A 20,163-nucleotide genomic window follows, 5' to 3' on the forward strand; every position below is an offset into this window, starting at 1 on the left:
ACAGAAAAAAAAGCAGCTAAGTATTTGATGGATTTTTTTTTTTTTAAGTTTAGAAAATAAACCCAGTGTCCTACAAAATCTTCATCGGACTGATGTCTGACACTGACAAACGCAATCAAATTTTCACTGAACAATATCTATTTATTATTCTGGAAGCTCCTGGCACACACATGGGAGAACTGTTTTAAAGCATATGTGAATTGTTGGTAACAGAAATGTGTGCATATCACTAAAGTACCTTCACAAACAGCACATTTACTGGTAGGCTTAAAAGATCCATCAGTGACCGAGTAAGAAAGGAAGTAGAAAACCTCTGCATGTTATTTCTTTTGTAGCATTTCATCCACAGAAAGCAAAATACATTATTATTGCCAAATTCACTTTGACTTTAACCAGTAGAAGACAGAAAAGCTGAAAACTATCCTGTCTTTTAAATTTGATTGTAAGCTGCCAAATTGGTTTAAAACAATGCTGTAAACTATGATTCCTGCTTAAGGATTGCACAAATATAGTTGGAAACCAGTGAAAATGTGCTATGAAACTTAGTGAGGTTACTTGGAGTGGTCTGAATTCTCTAGAAAGTTAAACAAAACACAGAGTAGCATACAGCACAATATCTGTAAGACTGAAAACAAAATGTTTTCCCAACAAGGTCAGCCTCCATTCTTCTTTAAATCAATCTACCAGTCACAAAAGCAAAAACTGGGTAAATAATTTGATTTTAAAAGTAGCAAAGCTACAAGTAGAAACTTCAGAAGTCTTGAAAATTGTTTTAGTAGAGAAACCCTACATAAAGGTCTTATTCCACATTTTTGAGGTTAAACCCACGATACATTGAAAAAGAAAGACCTGTTTATAATGAAAACAAATATTCAAATGTTTATCTCCCTACAGATGTATTGTGTCCATGGAAAACATGCCAATACCATTCAGGCAGCATAATGGTAAAAGTTTTTATTATCTTTTTTGAAAAAAATTGACAAAAAAGCTGTATGCTCTGTAAAAACCACAGGATCAGGTCACAAACACATCACTGTTCAGGAATATAATGTATATTTTAAACTTTTTATTTATCATTCATTTTACTATTTATGGACACATATTTAAGTCTGATTGAAGCCAATGAGATTTAGCACACACAGTTATGAAGTCATTTCCTGAGTAGGGATATATTCAGCTTATGTTTACTTGATCAGAAGTAGCTTTGAACAGTTTCTTTTTCTAGAAATAAAACTTTATTTTCTTTGTAAGGTTTAACCCACAATATTTTCTTGATAGATACTGCACACTTAACAAAATACAAAAGTTACAAAATTATGTAGAGTCTGATGGTTATCAAAAGTAACACAACAAATTTTATACAAAACCTTCACCTGATTTTGTATCTGGCATTAAAACTGCGATGATCAAATTTGTTTCTTTCCTTAAGTTTCATTTACCTGTTACCTCTCCTAGTCACCCTCTTTTTAACTCCCATGAATTCCCTAAATCTCTTTTCCCTGCTGACTACACTCAGGAAATTTCTTCCTTGGGATATGAACAGAAGCTTTCCAAGGCCAACTAGCAAATTTATACAAAGCCAGTAAGAGCATAAAAGAGAAGTCTCTTTGTTAACATTGTCAAAAAAAGTCAAAATATTCCAAAAAAGAAATTATAGAGGGCCTTATTAACCTCTCATGAAAGAGGACTGAGAAGTTATTTTTTAAAAAAAATTGTCACCATCACATAACTAATGATCAGTACATCTTAAAAACAATTTCGCTAGGCCTTGGAACTCTCTTTGACCTTCTTTAATGGATCACCATAAGCCAGAAGAGAGTTATTGCCATTTTCCGGATTTCTGTGAAAACCTAAGGTCATGCCTAACCACAAACCTTATGATAACAAATGCCATATGTGGGAAACTTTAGAATTTAATGCTATAATGTTTTTAGAATATTTTTAGAAAACACATTTAAATGAAATAGACTTGATGGTGTGAATTCATTAAAAAAGAAGTGAGATCAAACATGAAAAGTTGTATAACAAATGTGTTAAATAATGATTGACTTTCAGTGCAGTCTTTGATCCATGTCTTTATAACCCTTTCTGCTAACAGAAAAAAAAAGGCTAAAAAAGCTATCCTATAACAAAATAATAGATTTAAAAGTCCTTGAAGAAGAAATGCGGGTTTTTTTCACTTTCAACCGCCAGTATTAAAATTTAATGTCTGGAACAGAGAGTACATCTCTGGTAATGGAACTGACTGTATTCACCAATTGTATTATCTGAAATACTGGAGCAATAAAATTGATACATTCATTTCAAAAACTCAGTAGTTATTTTGCACACAATGGGCATTGTTAGAAAACACCTGAAAACACTTTGAAATCAAAAGGATACTGAAGATTTTGCAGCAGGATCATGTAGTTGTGTAGAAAAGGTGCATTTTATGAAAATGCAACCTTTAATGTTGTGCAAGCACATTGCTCCAGGTCCTGAGGATACTTTACACAGCTCAAGCTCAATTTATATCAAGGTTCCCAGGTGATTTTGAAGCTTGGCTGCATGATGTACTAAATCTATGCTTCCTCATAAGTTACATCAATTTTCTTCACAAAGCTACATGATGACAGGATTACTATAACAACTCCAAAATACAGCTTGTGCTCAGTTTAAAAATTGAGGAAACATAGCAAGTAGGGTGAAAAAATATTCAAGTGTGTGCTCAGCTAACACCATAGCAGTGAAAATACTTTTTTTTAAACATGATATTTCCTCTTCATTTTCTTCTATAGCCTAATAACTCCATGCCTGTCCAATTTTTTACTTGGCAAAAAAACCCCCAATTCTCCCAGTCCAAAGCTGAAACAAGTTACAATAGGTAAGGGAAGAGTTCCAACAGGTTCAAAGGGAAAATAACTGGGAGTACAAGGGTTTGAGCATCGAAACTCTCACCAGAAATCGTTTCTGAATTTTCATCCCAAATAAGCCAAAAATCCAAGATGTGGAAGTAGCATGAATACATGTGCATGTTTACATGCAAAATTCTTCCTTAAGCAACCTATAATCTCAAATAAAGAGGAATTGTTATATATAATTGTCATCACTTCCCATATAGGAAGTTACAGGACTAAAGAAAAATTAAAAAGTTTTAGAGAGCAGTGCAGCATGAAAGCAGCATGTCATCTCTTGGTAAACCTGAAGTGGTTGTGATCATTATTATATCTGGGAAAATATTTCCAACAATGAATTACTAAACTTATACAAGCCTTGCTGTTATACTGAGAGAACAATTTCATCCTGTATTTTTAGTAAAAAAATATGGGCTTCTGTTAGTTGCTTTTTTCTATAAAATGATACTGAAACATAATCTGGAAAATTAAGTTGATAACACAATTATATAATTTATATTCAGAAAAACCACTGATATAAAACTGGACTTGCTCTCCCTAACATGTTAAGTATTTTTTTTCCCCCTTAACAGAATAAAGCTCTTAGACTGAAATTGGACTAAAGTAGTTTAGAATTTTTAGCAAAATCAATGGCCGCCAGAAATATTTTCATGGTTAAAAACAAAAGCAGATGCACGAAAATCCTAAAATCAATGAAAGGTGATTATCTTTATTAGATCAATGCCATACCATATGTCGGTGTGCTCTCTCTCCTTCCAGGACCACTTGTTCTTCCTTTCTCATATTCATAGCAGTATAAAACTGCATCTTCTTCAACCACATTAAAGCGTTTCCGATACTCCTGGTCAAGAAATGAGTTTGGAGATTCGGATCCGGTATGAACCGGTTTGCCCACTATATGTCTGCCAACATCGTCACAGGGTAGATTTCCCTTTTCATCCCTTTATTAAAAAGACAGGGCTTTAGTATATTGAGATAAAACATTGATGTTTTTAAACTGCAAATATTTCAATAAACATGGGCCTATATCAGTATTTCATGCATCAAAACAGATGATGACATCCACCCACATCAGGATCACACCTCATATATGCATATGTATGCCTGTATATGCCAGTTACCTCACACATCTCTGCTTATTCAATTCTTTTACAGACTTATTCATCTCATTGGTTTATCTTGAAAAGAATTATAGGAAATAAAATTGATGTGCAGCTACTCTTTTTTATTTCTTGTTATTTTTGCCCTTGTGATTTAGGGCAGAGGAATAATGTTTACCTTACTTTTCCAGATTTGCATTTTTAAATACATCATATACTTTTAAGACATGGTTATATGGAGCACCAGCAAACTCAATCTGATTCCTTACAAATTAACCTCAGATCAAGAAGAACCACGTGCAGATGATGTACAGACATCTGACATAGTCTTGCACAATCCATCCAGGTCTAGAAGTTGTACAGGTACATCCATGCAGTACCAAATATGGTGTGTAACACCTGCTCATAAGCTGCTATCCCAGGACAGTGCTCACTTTGGAGTTTGTGTCAGATCCTCAAGATAATAATTTTTGCTTTCCTGCACCCCTGCCCCACTCTTTGAAAATGCAAACCACTCAAAGGCATCAATCAAGAGAGCAAGTGGTACTGGGTTAGGAGTCCTCTCTTGTACTAGGTGAACCAGGGCTCATTTAGTAAACCTGCTGGTAGAATTGTGCCTGGAGAGGGTTGCAAAAGACCTAATCAGACAGTTATTCCTGGGCAGCCAAATGCATGGGAGACATTCAAGAGAGAAGCTGGGGCCATATGCCTTTTGCTGGAGTCCTTCTGTCCCTGCTTTGGCAGGTTGCTTTCCCAGAGCAGGGTTGGTGTTGGCTCAGTGAGGGGGGATGGTGCAGCCTCAGCAGGGCTGTGGAGTCACCTCTGATCACAGAAAGACTTTCTGTGCTGACAGTGCAGGGGGACTCCAGCACTGGAGTAACACAATGGAGACTGATACAAAACAGCCAGATGCTAATCAGTGCTGCAACCCTCATCAGGGGCTGGCATGAGGAAAGCAGCGCAGCCCGAGCTGGAGGGATCTTTACTGTGAGCACGGAGTTAAGTGCAGAGCCACCGGGCAAACACCCTTTGCCACAGCCCTCTGGAGATGAAGGCTGCAGTTCTCATCCCCAAAGGCATTTCACAAATTTGAGCAGGCACTGACTTACAACCAACGCTTCTAAGCAACTACCACATGGAAATTGCTGGTCCCTTTTTGTCATGCCATCCGGGTGCAGTTTATGTCAGCAGTTGTGCTGTCTGTGGGTATCATCACTAAGGTGGTCTGGTTTTGGATTTTACAATTTCTGTAAAAATGTCAAGTCTTTTACTCTATTCCAGTAAGAAAAGGAGGGTTTGTTTGTTTTGTTTTTTTCTTTTGGAATGGCAACAACAAACTGAGAAACACATGCTGAACAGTTTGATAATACCCGAAATAAAGACATGATTTAATATAGTTAATCATGGACAAAAAACCTGATGTAATGAAAAAACAAATTATGCAGAAACACTGTACACTATGTGACAGGTGAAATAAAGTATAGTCCATTAGGATTACGGTGATAAAAAAATTCAAATGTACAAAGCTTAATCTCTCCATAAGATTACAGCTTGTGCTAATATGTATTATAAGATTTAATAGGAATTGGTCCAAACTACTGCATTATCATAATGATTTCAGAGATGTTATTAATAAATAATGAAAATACATTTTGAAGATCTCAATTTCTAGAGTAGAACTCAAAAACTGATGAGTACTGAATGATCACTAAAAATACTTCAATAAAGAGGATGCATTTCTTATCAAATAAAAGTATTTTTGTGATGGTAAACATGATCAGAAGAGCATTACAAAGGCACTGCTTCTTTTAAGATGGTATAGTTTCAGGAGCAACAAGTCTTCACCATATAGCTACTGCATTCAAAAAGAAATAAACCTAAGACTGTGTTTCGGGGGCTTTTTTCCCCAGCTTTTTTGTTAATGGATTAGAATTAAATACTTGGTTCTTTACCCTCAATTTTCTGAAAACCATGTCTTTAAAACATTTACATAAGCATAATAAAATATTATTATGAGGGAGATAAAATATAAATTCAATTTCTGTAAACAATTCAAATGCCATGACTGACTGTGTTTTTATTTAATTAAAAGACAAAAAAATAGTGAATGCATTATGTTTGTCTATCTCACTCTAAGACAAACATTAAACTAATTACATCAGCAAGTTCAACTGTGTTATACATGTCACATTTGAAATAAAATGGCCTTTTTTTTTCCCCCAAGAAATAGTAACCAAGCCAGGTACAGATGAGGCAGGGATGTGGAAGGAACATGGGACACAAGGCTTCACTAAAGGTTTGTGACATCACCATGAAGTGCAAAGTCACTCTTTTGCCCTGGAAGGTTTTTCATATCTCTGAAGAGTAAGAATTTATCATAGAATCACAAATTTTGCTCCCCACTAAGCAATTTAATATGCCTTATACCTCACTCTTGGATGACTCCCTGGAAAATCTTGCCAGTATCAGGTCATACCTCTCACTAATTGGCTAGAAGAGTTACTGATAGGAAAGTCTAAGAAAAACTCAGCTACGAGAAACTCGGGTACAAGAAAGGACATGCTGCCCTTACAGACTTCCCAAGAACTAAAAGACTAAACTAATAGACTAACTAAAAGAAAAGCAAGAAGTAAGTTAAAAATACATTGACCAGACATGTGATAGCCTCTGTGTAAGAATACAGAAGCTTTAAAAATTCTGATTCCTCTTAAATACATTCCTAGACTTTTGGGTAGCTACTTCTGTATTATTTGTAGACCATAATTCTCTCAAAATTTTAGGAAAGCAGCATCTGTGTACATTATACAATTACACTGCATCATTTGAGGTCACGTAAAGGTAGGTTGATGAATCTGCAAGAAAGATCTGCTGCTTTTCTGGCTCAGAAAGCCCAGAGACCCGGAAGAGATGACAATGCCTGTTCCAGGTGGCAGGTCAGAGTAGCAGGTACATTTACAGGGAACAGCACAGTCACTGCACAATCTAGCAGAGTGGCCACACCAAAACACAGTCCTGAAATTTGCTGTAATGCTATCTAATCAAATATATCTAAAAAAGAAAACATTATGGCAGGACTAATAATTTCTGTTGTTGAAGTTGAAAGATACGAACTTCTTTTCTGGTTACAGATTCAGGGTCTCAGGTAACTTTTGCTCTTCTGAAAGAGGACAAGACTGTTACAGTCAATTGATTACCCCATATTTGATAAAATAGGGTACTAAGCCCTCTTTTCTAAAGGCTACTGTTGGTTTTGCAGACAATACACTGATTCAGAACATTGTGGGTCTGATTCAACATATCTACCCTTCATAATCAGTTCACCTGCAAAATACAGCCTATTCTGCAGGGCAGGCTGATAAATGGGTAGGAATGAAATGGTCAGTTACCTCAAAAATATCTTTTACATTGAATTGTACCCTGAAATGATATTTTTTACCTTGGAACATAAGGTTCTGTGGGAGGAGGGGGTATGTAGAGATCCTGAAGGGCAGAGCTGTCTCTTTTTGTAGGTGTGCTGATAGTACTGGATGGCGTAGCAACACTGCTTGTAGGACTTCTAGGAATAAGAGGCTGGTTCAAAAGAGAAAGAGAAATAATCAAGATTATCCTTACATATTATACATTTTTATTTGAAAAAGCCATAAACAGACTATAGTTCAGAAAGCTAAAGAAATAGTTTTGTGTGCTCTTAAACTGACTAAAAAACACTCATGCTAAGGAGACAGATCTATGAATGCTTATGCATTGTGCTTATAAAATTGACTCCTCTGATTACATCTTTTTCCCTTCAGCATAGCAAGATTATTGCCACTGCTCATAAAAATGGTGATCAGTAGAGCTACTGCTGAAATCGTAACGACTAAATAACATACAGAATCCAGTTAATTCCTTAATTAAACTAACATTGTAAAGAAAAAGTCTACTTTACAGTAAAAGGTGCGTAAGTAGGCATTAAATTAAATGTCAAGTCCCCCCATCTGTTCTACAGCTTAAGAATTAACTGTAAAAGCTTCAGTTTATGCCTGCAGATGCTGTTAAATCAGGTACTGCATCCTCAGAACACGCAGAATCAATGGGAGATTATTATTATTCATTATTCCCCTGGGCATTCTCCTCACAAAATAACATTTAGTCACAGGTAAATAAATTGTACCCTCCTTGCAGAATAATCATGCATTCTAGCTATCATTCCAGTCCAAACAGGATCGTTCCTTAATCACATCTCTCCCTCTATCTCATGAATTAGGCACACCTTTTTCTTCCTTAGTTTAACTAACTTTATTAAATCACTGTTTAATAACTTTATTAAATAGCAAGATTTTCTAACAGTCTCTACATAGATACAGAAAAATTAAATGAGAAGAAAACTTTGTTTGCTGCAGTCTACTTAATAACATGTCTACCTAATAAGGAAAGCCTTATGTGGCTTGGTTTGTAAGACACCTAAACTCAAACAAAAGCAAAAGCAAAACAGCAAAACAGCAAGTACAAGAGTATTGTTGTATACCTTAAAATTAATCTAATATTAAAAAATGCTGAGTTTTGCTTAGAAAGAGTTTTTTCCTGCTATATCTTTGGAATTTAACTCCTTGAAAAAAGAAGTGCTGGGATTGAAGAGTGTTCACTATACCTCTAATTTCTGACCTTAGTAACTACTGGAGAATACAAACATTTCATGTTGTATTGACGGCAGAGAAGCTCTAAATGTTGACTGAATGGGTGCATAGAAAGATCCTTCTGCCAGTACTATTAACAATATTTCATAACAGACCAAAAGGGCGTTCCTGTGCAGAATAACCAATTCTCATTTTCTAGATACTAATCTTGACACCATAGTATTATGCCTATAGTGCAGAATCCCCCAAAAGTTTAACAGCAGAAACTTCCTCAAAAAGTTGGCCTTTCATAAACTAGCGATAAGCCATTCAAACTTATGCTTATCAAGTGAAGTCCCCACCATTGTGTTACTTTTTTAAAATCTGTACATAGGAACAATGAATATCACTTAGGAAACCCCATGCTTTAGCCAGTTATTGCCTTGTTTTGGGAACAGAGCTGTGTTAGATGTTATTTATCTCAAATATAATAAAATGTATGCTTAAAATTGACTTATTAAAACTTTGAAAGTCCACCTTTAAAGCAACAGCTACAAACTGACAAAAGTTTTCTCTTTTTGAATGTTCAAAAACTGCATCCTATAAACAATGTTACTGCTTAATTCTTTCCTTGCTCATTAGAGTTAATGTGAGTATTCTATAGCCAGGCCAAGGAAAGACTACCAGTATTTACAGGAAGAGAGAAAGAAAGACACACACACAAAATCAGACAGGTAAAAGACTTTACAACCACTAAAAACAAGACAAAAGTCTGCAAAAGTAAGAATAAAGCTGGTGGTAAAACAGGGTAAAAAAACCCCAAACTCAACCCATAAAAAACACCCTGAACCCCCCCCCCCCAACTTTCAGAGAAACAAAAACCTTATCTTTTAATTTTCATCTGTGACAACGTAGCCATAGATGTTTTTGAACCACTCACTAATACAACACTAGTTATTTCCTTTTTGATACCTTGCACTTCTATGACAAGCACACCTTGCTGAGTAGCTTGTCTAATTAATTTTCATTGTAAACCAACAGAATTTTGCAACTTAGATCCTGTTTACACTTGTTAAGCCCAAGCTGTTTGCTCATGGCTTATACCAGCAGGAGCACTTGGAGGAAGACAGCCTGAGTAGGGGTTTGCTGTTCTCTAATTACAGGAGGAAGACAACCCTTTACTTTACTTGCGTGAATAGGTAGATAAGAGGAAAGGGAGCCCCAGAAACTAGACTGGTGGCACTCAATATGAGTTTATGTCATGTAAGGAAAGTCATGCTCAAGCATAAGAGTGATCTGGATGTACAAGGGGTTGATGTGCCTGTGGCAGTCCTGACAAGCTGCCAGAGGGCTAGAGGACACAGGTAAAGAATTTCCCTTATGTTACAGCCTGGAATACCTGGCTGCAATTATTTAAATACTACTGATACTGAGTTAATTTCTGAAAAAAAAAAAAAAATTGCTAAAGTCTGAGGATTCTTTTTGGTGTAATACACAGCCCCAACACACAGCTCAGTTTGTCCTCCAGACTATTTGCTGGTTGATGCTGGAAATTAGTTCAGGTTTGTAAATCTTTGAAAAATGCCTATTTTAGTTTATTTTTTTGGCACAGGAAAGTAGTTAAAACAGTGAATGCAATAGGAAGAAATGGTATTCAGTCTAACACAGAAAACCACAAGCTATCTAGTTTACTGAAGGTAACTGTTCCCATGTCAGACACTTTCAGAGGTGAAAATACAGTGTAATTGGTGAAAGTCTGAATGGATGTGGTACCTCCCAGGACGGCAAGGTGGGTACATCTTCCCAGGGCACCTGGAGCTCCCAAGGGTATAGAAATTATAATACAGTCTAGTACAAGTGGAAGCACAATCCTGTAGGATTGTCTCAAAACATTCTCGTATCTTTTCCAAATTTCTTTTGTATTGCCAAACTCAACTGTCTGCTTATTTCCACAGAAACAGAAAAGCTGTTTAATTAGAAGAAAAAGGGAAATCCAAATTTAAAAATTTCTCACCACTTCTAAAATAAAAAAGTAGTTATCAAGACTTCACCAGTAAAGCAACAGCTCAGTAAGAATTTCTACATGGTAAAAGCATTTAAATGGTCTCTCCTGGTAGTAGTTCAACACACTGAGAGCACTGTTGTACCTACCACCTTGTGCTGTAGGAGTTCAGCTTTCATTTTTATAAGGAATTAAAAGTCTTCAGACCCCCTTGATTGAAAAGAAAGCCTTCAGACCATGGCCTGCGTGTATGGTGCATCTACCTCACATTTTGCATTGAAATTTAGAGACCTCAACCGTTCAAGTCAAGTCAATCTGGTCATCTGCAAGTAAATCAGCTCATGTAGCTCTCCAGTTCAATGGCAGCCACTCAGTGAACCATATGCAGCACATTGAACAGGAAAACCACATGGAACTCCATTCAAGTATTTCTCAATTGGATGCATTGGAGATCAGTGATATCCCTGAGTTAATTAACTTCCAAGGAGTAGAGATTTTCCTGTTGCAGTTCCTTTTGACAGGTTGGTCAGGGCAAGGGGGATTGCTGATACAGCAATAAAACTAAAAAGTTTTCAAGTCCAAAGAGTTAAATACTTGACCCATGGGAATAGCCTGGCAGGAAAAGTTTAGAATTTACATATTAAAATTTGGAGTAACCTAAAAAATGTTCCACAAATGACCCTGCATCAATGTTAACCCACAATGACAGACACAAAATCCATATTTCAATACATTTTGGAGTACTATTTCTTAAACGTTTTGAATGCACCATCCTCCCTCCGGATCATTAGTCTGCATGGAGCCTTTCTGCATGGAGCCTTTCCCAAACGGTCAGTTGGCCAGGGAAGAGGCAACCAACCATCTTTACTTACAGCACATCAGTTTCTCTAATGCAGGGAAATAGGAGGTCCCTGTAAGTACTGACTGATAGCACACAGACATCCAAGTCCCCTCTCCCCTCGCAGCTGTTCTGTCCCTGGTTAGCTCTGCCATGCACTCCCCACCTCCCTCTTGCTGCTGGGACCTATTACTGCTTTTCCCATCCCCAATCCTGAAGGAACTGAGAGGGTGTCCCCAGTGAGTCAGCATAATATTTTTGCTTTTTCTCTCTAAACAATGAATGTAATTAATATTTAATATACACTATCTAAAATTCTTTTAATGTTTTTAAAACTCTTTGAACCTTTCATTAACTCCCTTGGAACCAGCAATATATAGTTTGAGAAACATTGCTCCAGAAAAAAGGCATACAACTTTTCCAAATACAAGCAAAACCAATACAAAATTTTAAATTCTATTATCTTTATACAGTATTTGCATCAGTAAATAGATTTTACTGCCAATATATTTTTCATATTGGATCAAGGTTATGACAATTCATTGAACAAAATGTTTCCAACAAAATAAACTTTTCATAAGAACAACCATGATGTGAAGTAATGCAATACTGTAACGAATTCAGTCAGAATCCATTTTAACAGTGCTGCAAAGAATGCCCAGTTCCCATGTAGCTGAAAGACAAACAAGTAACTTAAAAGCAAACAATATTTTATTCAAATTTAATTATTAAAAAGTGTAGGATCATTAATTCTAATCATAAATGACGATGATAGCATTGTCTCTAGATGAATGAAGGAGGCAATATAATCAAGTAAGGAAATACACTAAATATTTCAAACAAATACTTTCGATACTTTCAAACAAAGGAGTGTTGTTATTGGTGCTGTTGCTTCTTAAGAGGCTGAAAAGCTGGATATACCATAGTGGAAATATGATGCATATCTAATCCAAAAAAACCTGTTAAAAAAACTACAGATACTGAGTTGCTGGTGATTTTGTAATGGTACAATTTAATCAAATACAAAACAGTACAGTGAACTATTTGGATATACAAAAGGTGACATTTAAATAGGCTTGGTGAAGGAGGGGTCAGAAGGTTTTTTTTCTCAGTCAATACACAAGATGTGGTTGGCAGCTTGACCTGCCCCAATCTCATTGAGATGAGGAAGAGCCTTTTTGGTGGGTGTAGTCCAAATTAACCACAGCATGGCACATGTTGTTCTAGCACTCCTTTGCTGTATTATAAAGAAAATGGATGAAGAGTCTTCCACACTGTAGTAAAGTCCACTTTCTTTTTGACTAATTAACAAAGCATTTTCCAGAAGGCAGAGGACTTTGCAGCTAGGCTCTTGCCAGAGTGATGATAGCGACTCACATAAAATTCCATATGCTCCGAGAATCTTCTCTGTTGAGCTTTCCACCCTTGTTCAAGCAGCACTTCGGGGAGCCTCCCTTTGAAACCTCCCCAGAATAACACAAAGTGGAAAGGAGAAATAAAACAGACAATCTAGAGTAGAGAACATTTATTTAAGTTAGGTTTTGAACCAGACAAAAATTTGGAGAGTTCAAAGATAAAGTCACCTCTATGTAAAGTAAGAAAAATAAAAAAAAATTAAAGGTTAAAGTTAATTGGTTTGTTCACCACATTCAGCCCAGTCAGAAATACTGAAATATCATTCTGGGTTCTCACACAACTGCTCAGAGTATTAAGAAAAGTAACTGAAAGGCAAATTTAGTAAGGTTTGTCTTGCAGGCATTACATCTTAAAATTCATGGTACAATACCATATTAATGAATACATTCAATTGCAAAAGGCAACCACTAAATTCCCCAAGGCCACAGCTGCCTTATTCAAACATTATAAAAGCAGTAGCGACAAACGCAGGCTGAAAAATCCCTTGACTTCACAAATTTGGATATGATTCCAAATGTATCATGAGAGAACCTTGATTATCAGTTAGAGGTTGGATACTGATAGATATTAAAACAGACAGTCAACTGACTGAAAAGAGAAAAAAAAAAAACAACCAAACAGCATTTTCTTTAATCAGGACACAAGAGGGGGTAAAAGAAAAAAAAAGTTTTTTATTTCTGTAGTGATTGACCCTAGAGCTGGAATTAATGCCCTTATAAATACAAACTTATTATGTAATGATGCATGGTATAGCCATAGGCTAATTGTATTATTTGACTGTACATCAAGCCACTCAATATCAGTTTCAGGACTGCTACACAAGATGCATAATTCTTCTTCTTTCTTTTCCCTAATCTTTCATATTTATTCTAAGGATATTTGTGAAAAGAATGAATATACCACATTTCTGCCAAAAAGAAAAAAAAACAACAAAAAGAATTAATCAATAATAATGTAGCCTGCACTTAACTCCTAATTCATGGCAACACTGTGATGTGAAGGCAGAGCTATTAAAAGTAAACAACTGAATATTCTAAGAAGTATTTATGCCAATTAAAAAGCACTTAATATCTGAATGGTCTGAAAGTGTTTTCCAGACATGGAGACCACAAATGTTCGTTTGGCTTGTGGCTAATCTAGATCACTAACAGCGGACAGAAAGCTCTTAAAAAATTTCACTATCGGAGTTTATAATTTAGCTACCAGGGTGCCCTGTCACTTACACATAAAACTGCTTGATCCACTGGTAGTACCTGCATATTGCCTGAACTGGAAGACTCATCTAGCACTTTCCCAGCTTACAGGCATATTTAGTATCTCTCCATTAAGTCTAGTTTGTCATGTAGCTGCAAATGGCAAATTTCATGTTCTCATACACAATTACTGACTAAACAAGCAGAATGCAATTTACCAGTAAAGCCTCAACATTATTTACTTTAAGCTAAAATTAAGTTTTGAAGGTTCTCAATTAAAACATTACAATGTACATTTCAATGTAAATGAGTTTCCTAATTTAATTCACTGAAATATTTACCTTCTACATCCACGACATCAGCTGTTAAATATATTCATTGGTGGGATGCATACAAAACCTCAAGTCTCTGCTTCTGTGTCAGCCTCCTTACATTAGGGCAAACTTCCACCTTCCCACCTTATTCATTGCAATATGATTAGGATGTGACACCACATTTTTTCTGTGTTCAAGCTATTTGCAGAACCAAAAAAACCACAGCAGTCATTTTGCTGCTCTTATTTCCCACTTTATCAGAATTTCATCCCCATATCTCCTTCTACAATCTTTTGAATATTTTGGTCATATTTTGCACTTTAACAGAATTATTACTGAATCATAATTTCCTTATAGCTTGTGTCTGCTGAATTGTACATATGGTTCAATTAACTTAACTCTGGGATGACAGCACAGTTGTAATGATCTCAATTATTGTAAGACATCCTGATATGGGAAAATGATTTGTCATAACCTCCCCTGCTTGCAAAGGTGATGTAAGTACTGCTTTCCCTTATGGTTTTTTGCTATTTGCTGTCACTTTCCCCCTCTTCTCTCACATTACCTCCCCAGCTCCTAACAAAGGATAGCCCCTTTACATGAATCAGGAATATAAGAAATTTCACACCAGTCAGAGGGTCAAATTGCAATTGCCATACTTACAGTTTTTCCGAAGACTTTTTTTTCCAGAAAATTTGCTAAATAAATATAACTTGTTCATATTTTTACAGCTACAAAATTATACTGCACCCAATGCTTTTGCTGCTTGTTATTGATATAACGTATGGTACCAATTTCACACTTAGGCTACATTTAAACTTTAACATCAGCTGACTTTAACATCTGTTCAACTCTGATCTCCATAAATCAACACAAATTTCCACATTATGCAGCTTCTGAAGTTTGTCTGCACTTCACCCTGGAGCTTTGTCCACACTCCGCCTACTTAAGAAAACTATTGTTTCTCACGCTAAAATCGTAAATTGTAACAGACACACATATGCCCACTGCACACATAAGTGCTGAATGAGGCTCTGGCCTTTTCCTGGTGTCACGTTTGATAAAATCAGAATAATATCATGTTACCAGAATTATATCTGTAATGTTTAACAGTATCTCTATTTGTATTCACATTAGCCTTGAAAATATTAATATTCTTTATGCTATCAGCAAAAAAAAAATCTCCACACCAAACCCAATACTCCCATTGCCCCCCTACTCCCCAAGTCTGTAAGATTATAGAAGAACACTATCTAGGGTCAGTGTCATCCAATACAGATAAACTACATTCAAGTTTGCTGTCCAGACTCCCTTTACCATCAAATGCATAGAAAAGAGGCATGTGCTGGGTCAAATTCACTGTATCTAAGGTAGATCAGTTTAAAATAGGCCAAGATGAATGAACCAGTAACGGTTCGTATAAGTCTGCTGGTCAAAGGGAGAAAAAATGAGAAACTTAAATGATATGTAGATGTGCATACAGTAGATATCAAAAGCCAAATCCATTGAGTAACACCCTAGTACCTGTCAGAAACTTCTCTTGTGGGGACTTCAGCACAATTATTCTAGTGGCAAATGATAAAGTCAAGCAAAAAGGAGTATTTAGGAGAATGGTCCAAATCACACAAAGAAATACCAAACTCACCCAAACAGGATTTAGATTGAAAGCACTGGACCCCATTTAAGGCAATGATGTGCATTTTACATTTGTATTTATATTCTCGCTACAGCTATGATAAAAGTGCAGCCTTCAAGTATGGACATGCATGCACTCACAACATGCACACAGATTTGCAATTTTATGTTCAGACGCTAATAAGATATTTCTGGTTGAAAGTTTTTGTCATATGTCTAGTCAGTTTTTTACATCTGAAAGATCAAGACATCTTAGTTATTTAAAAACTTACTCAGTTTTAAAGACTATGATGCATTTAACCATTATAAAATATATATATATGCATATATATATATATATATATATACACATATCTGAAAAAAGTTCTTCAAAGTATTAGTTCTTTCTAAGTATCTCTTAATATTTTAAATGGCAAAGACCACAGCTAATGGCAGTGGCATTTTCATATCTCATTTTCCGTTTGTCCAAACTTTGCAGAAGTCTTTTATCTTTGAAATGTACTTAATTTTTAATTAGAGTTTTTACTGTGATAATAAAAAGTCCCAAAGAAAATAAATTGCTAAACATTATTCTATCTGAATTGAATTGAAAAACAGATTACTTGTTGGTTCCATCTGTTGGTTACATGACTTCATCAGTCTGAACATAACTTTTATTTCCTAGAGTAATCCATCACAGTGACATTTTATCCTAGAGGTAAACATGAAAGCTTTAATGAAACCATTTCATTGTTTTCAGTATATTGCAGGCTTACTAATATTAGGTGCCCAGCCGATATCCTATGCTAACACCTCCTTATGTGCAAGGCAACTTTGACACAAATACAACTTTATTTACATGAGAAAAATTGATGGTCAAGTGCTTTATTGAATACAATCACCTTATAAATTTTCCTGCAACTTCATGAGTGATCAAACTGAGAACTCAAACAGTTTTTTCCCCTCTTTTTTTGAGGTTATATTGTACTGAGATCTTCACAGGAAACCAAACTAAAATTTATCCATTTGTAAAGCATGCTTGTTTTCCCTTGGCTAGAAAAATTATCGGAGGCTACTTTTCTGCACTGTAGAACACTGGGATGATTACTTCTTAACTTTGAAAAGTTCTAACAGGTTTAATTTCAATTAAGCCTATGAGAACAAACTTCAGAGAAATAATTTCAGAAACAATTCTTCAAAGTATACAAGAGTAAATCCATATGCTGCTGAGGATGAAGCACAATAAAGCATCATTGAGATAATCTATAGTTAAAATGATGGTGTATGACTTATGATTAAGCTTCATTACCTGCAGAGCAAGGGGCTTCCATCTCATATTTTTCAGTAAAGCTGGTGCTGAGGTAAGCATGCTCTGAGGTCGCTTTTTCAAAGTTAAGATAACACCACTCGGATCCTCTCGTAGTGCATTCACCAAATTTTTCAACTGCCACCCCACCTGGTAACCAGTAAAATCATTACAATAAAATTGAGGTACAGTATTCAATATGTAATGTTCCCTTTTTAAATAAGATTACTAAAATAACATTATAGGAGTGTATATATATATTAAAGGAAATTAACTCTAGAAATGTCAAAATTTAATTACTGCATAAAAATCATGTAAACTAAAATAATTATTATAATGCATTACCATGTATATGCATCATTTCAGGTTTTAGAATTAATAAACTACTGTTACTTCACTGCAAATGCACAATTAAATCTCAAGGTGTTTTCAAACTTATCTCTGGTACACAGACTTTAGAAACTAGAAAGTTAAAAAGCCCTGGTTTCTGCATTGACAGTTCATTTCAAAACTGAGCATTTGGTACTTCATGGTTACTATTTAAAGTCCACTAACCACATGTAGTCATACACTACTACTCCTAGCAGTTTATGCAAGCACAAAACAGTTCAAGAAAATCTTCTACTCTTCACACTGCTATAAAAATAAAGTCAGAAACAAAAGGCCTTTTTTAAAATAGTACTTCTTTCATGATTCAGAAACAAATACAGTAAATCAATGACAGAAATGTAGTCCAGTCACTACTTGATGTGGTCCAGCCTAAAGTAAAATTTTCCTAATTTAATTACGGCATTTTGAAATGTTCTAAAATTAAAAACTTGACTAACATGGAAAGTAACAACTCCTTGTTTATAAATGCAGGATAGAACTTTCTGAATAATCTACTTTGCATTTTTGAAAAAAGTACTTCAAATATTAAAACATTACAACTGACAATGACAAGTGTTAAGTCTGAATAATGCCTGATTACTAGGTATCTATTGTGAAATGCTTTAAGGTGTTAAACCCCTGCTTTTTCAAGTTTGGCACTTAGATTGGCAATACATGGAATACATCCCTTGAAAATCTTGGCCTGTAGAGTCAGAAGGTGATTATTTCTGTAAACTTGACATCTTTTCTACCTTTTTTTCTCTCTCTCCCCCCTAAACAAACAACTAAATTTTACTGATGTATAAAGGATCACATTTATAAATATTTTTCCCCTTTCACAATCTGTACAAGAACAACATTAATAACAAAATTACCCAACTGAGAAAAAAAAAAAATCTAGACCTCTGAAGTGATAAGGTAACTTAACCTTAAAAAGGTTGTTTTGTGTCATGTCAATACATTTGAAAAAGTTAAATAGGCAATGTGAACAAAGAGAGTGCAGATGGTCCTTATCATTGCTATAGTGCAATGACACAAATATATATTTGTTACCTATGCTTAAGCAAGATAATTACAAGTAGGTTGTTGCTACTTATTCCCTACTACACAGAACCTCACTTTGTTTGTTTAATATCACTTATTTTAAGAACTGGTACTGCCATATGAACATGACACTTAAGCCAACTCTAATGCTTACCAACCACCTGGAATCACAGATATTGCTCAAACCTCATCACTCTTTCCTCAGCTCCTGTGCACCTACCTGTCCTGTTTTCACCAGAGCAAAGTTCATTATATTCAGAATGTACTTCTACAGTAATATTATAGTATGTAAAGAAAATGGGTATTGACAACATGCATCATTAGAGAATATTTTTCAGTATCTACAGAAGACTTCCAAGTATGCTAAAATTATTATTTTCAGTCCAATGTACTAAGCATATGGCTATCACACTTTGAATAAAATGAAATATTAGTGCAATCAACTCCAGTTCAATTCCTACATCCTGGTGAGGTCTCCACTGTGTTTCTACAGTATTTAAATGAAATGTCTCTGAGTCCAAGCTTTGTGTCTGAACATCATGATTTAATTGAAAAAATACCTTGCTATTTACAACACTGTTTTCTTACTTTTAGACTTCCACCACTGCTCGGAAGCAATACATTCCCCACAGTTACATAATGTCACTGAGGACATATGCAAGGTTTCACTTGATACCGAAAAGAAGGAATACAGTTTATGTAATGTATCTCTGTACATAAGCTACTGCACACTGTAATTCCCTAATGTAACAACTGAAGACAGATTTCTGGAGAAGAATCCGTCTGCTGAATAAAACAGCACAAAGAGCCTTGAGGTCTCTGATTTGGCCTCAATTAAGGAGTCAGGATGTAAAATACTTCCAATTTAAATTGGTAGGATGCTGCATGTTTCTCACTGAAACAACCAGAGGAATATAAATACAATTGGGCTTTTTTTTGTTATGCTAGCATTTTAAAAATTATTTTAAATGTACTTTCCATACTTTGCAGAGATAAACTGTATCTTGTATTTGAAATATGCCTTACCTTGCAATAAATGGGAGATTATCTGGTCTATGAGAGTTACGGGGATTAAAGAAAAAAAAATCACTTCAAAGCACTAAATCTGACGTATTTAATTTAGCAGCTCATGAATAAAAACAATTTAACTTAACTTTGCACAGGGAAATTCTGAGTTTACTATAAATTTCAAATTAAGTTCATCTTCAGCTTTTACTTAGTTCCCTGAGAGTTTTCTGCCTATTCAGACAGGTCTTGAAGGCTTATCATTTCAATAGAAATTACTAAATTGGCCTAAGAGGAAAAAGTCACATTAGAAGCAGTCAACAATAGATTGAAGAAAATCAATATCCACATAGGAGGTATGCTTTTCAGTTCCAACACAGTTCAATTCCTATTGAAATTCATATTGACACAGACAAAACAGAAGTAATTTTATTTGAGGGGGTCTAGGTTGAAAAGAGGAAAAGGTAGTGACT

General features: G+C 35.3%; 1 protein-coding gene across 6 annotated transcripts in view; it reads right to left on the reverse strand.

Moving 5' to 3' along the window:
• CNKSR2 (connector enhancer of kinase suppressor of Ras 2) overlaps nucleotides 1–20,163 on the reverse strand; it is a 205,143-nt gene that overhangs the window by 75,658 nt on the left and 109,322 nt on the right. For 4 of the 6 annotated variants that reach the window (XM_051794854.1, XM_051794853.1, XM_051794858.1 and 1 more), the window contains 3 exons: nucleotides 17,276–17,422; nucleotides 7,431–7,564; nucleotides 3,624–3,835 (listed from right to left, as the gene is read on the reverse strand). In XM_051794854.1, coding sequence (XP_051650814.1) covers nucleotides 3,624–3,835; nucleotides 7,431–7,564; nucleotides 17,276–17,422 — 493 coding nt within the window. The remainder of the gene's footprint in view (nucleotides 1–3,623; nucleotides 3,836–7,430; nucleotides 7,565–17,275; nucleotides 17,423–20,163) is intronic. The other 2 variants (XM_051794856.1, XM_051794855.1) reach the window with 1 other exon arrangement.

This window comes from Manacus candei, unplaced genomic scaffold, assembly GCF_025592945.1.
Source record: "Manacus candei isolate 608988 ecotype Guabito, Panama unplaced genomic scaffold, ASM2559294v1 h1tg000041l, whole genome shotgun sequence".
NCBI lineage: Eukaryota > Metazoa > Chordata > Aves > Passeriformes > Pipridae > Manacus > Manacus candei.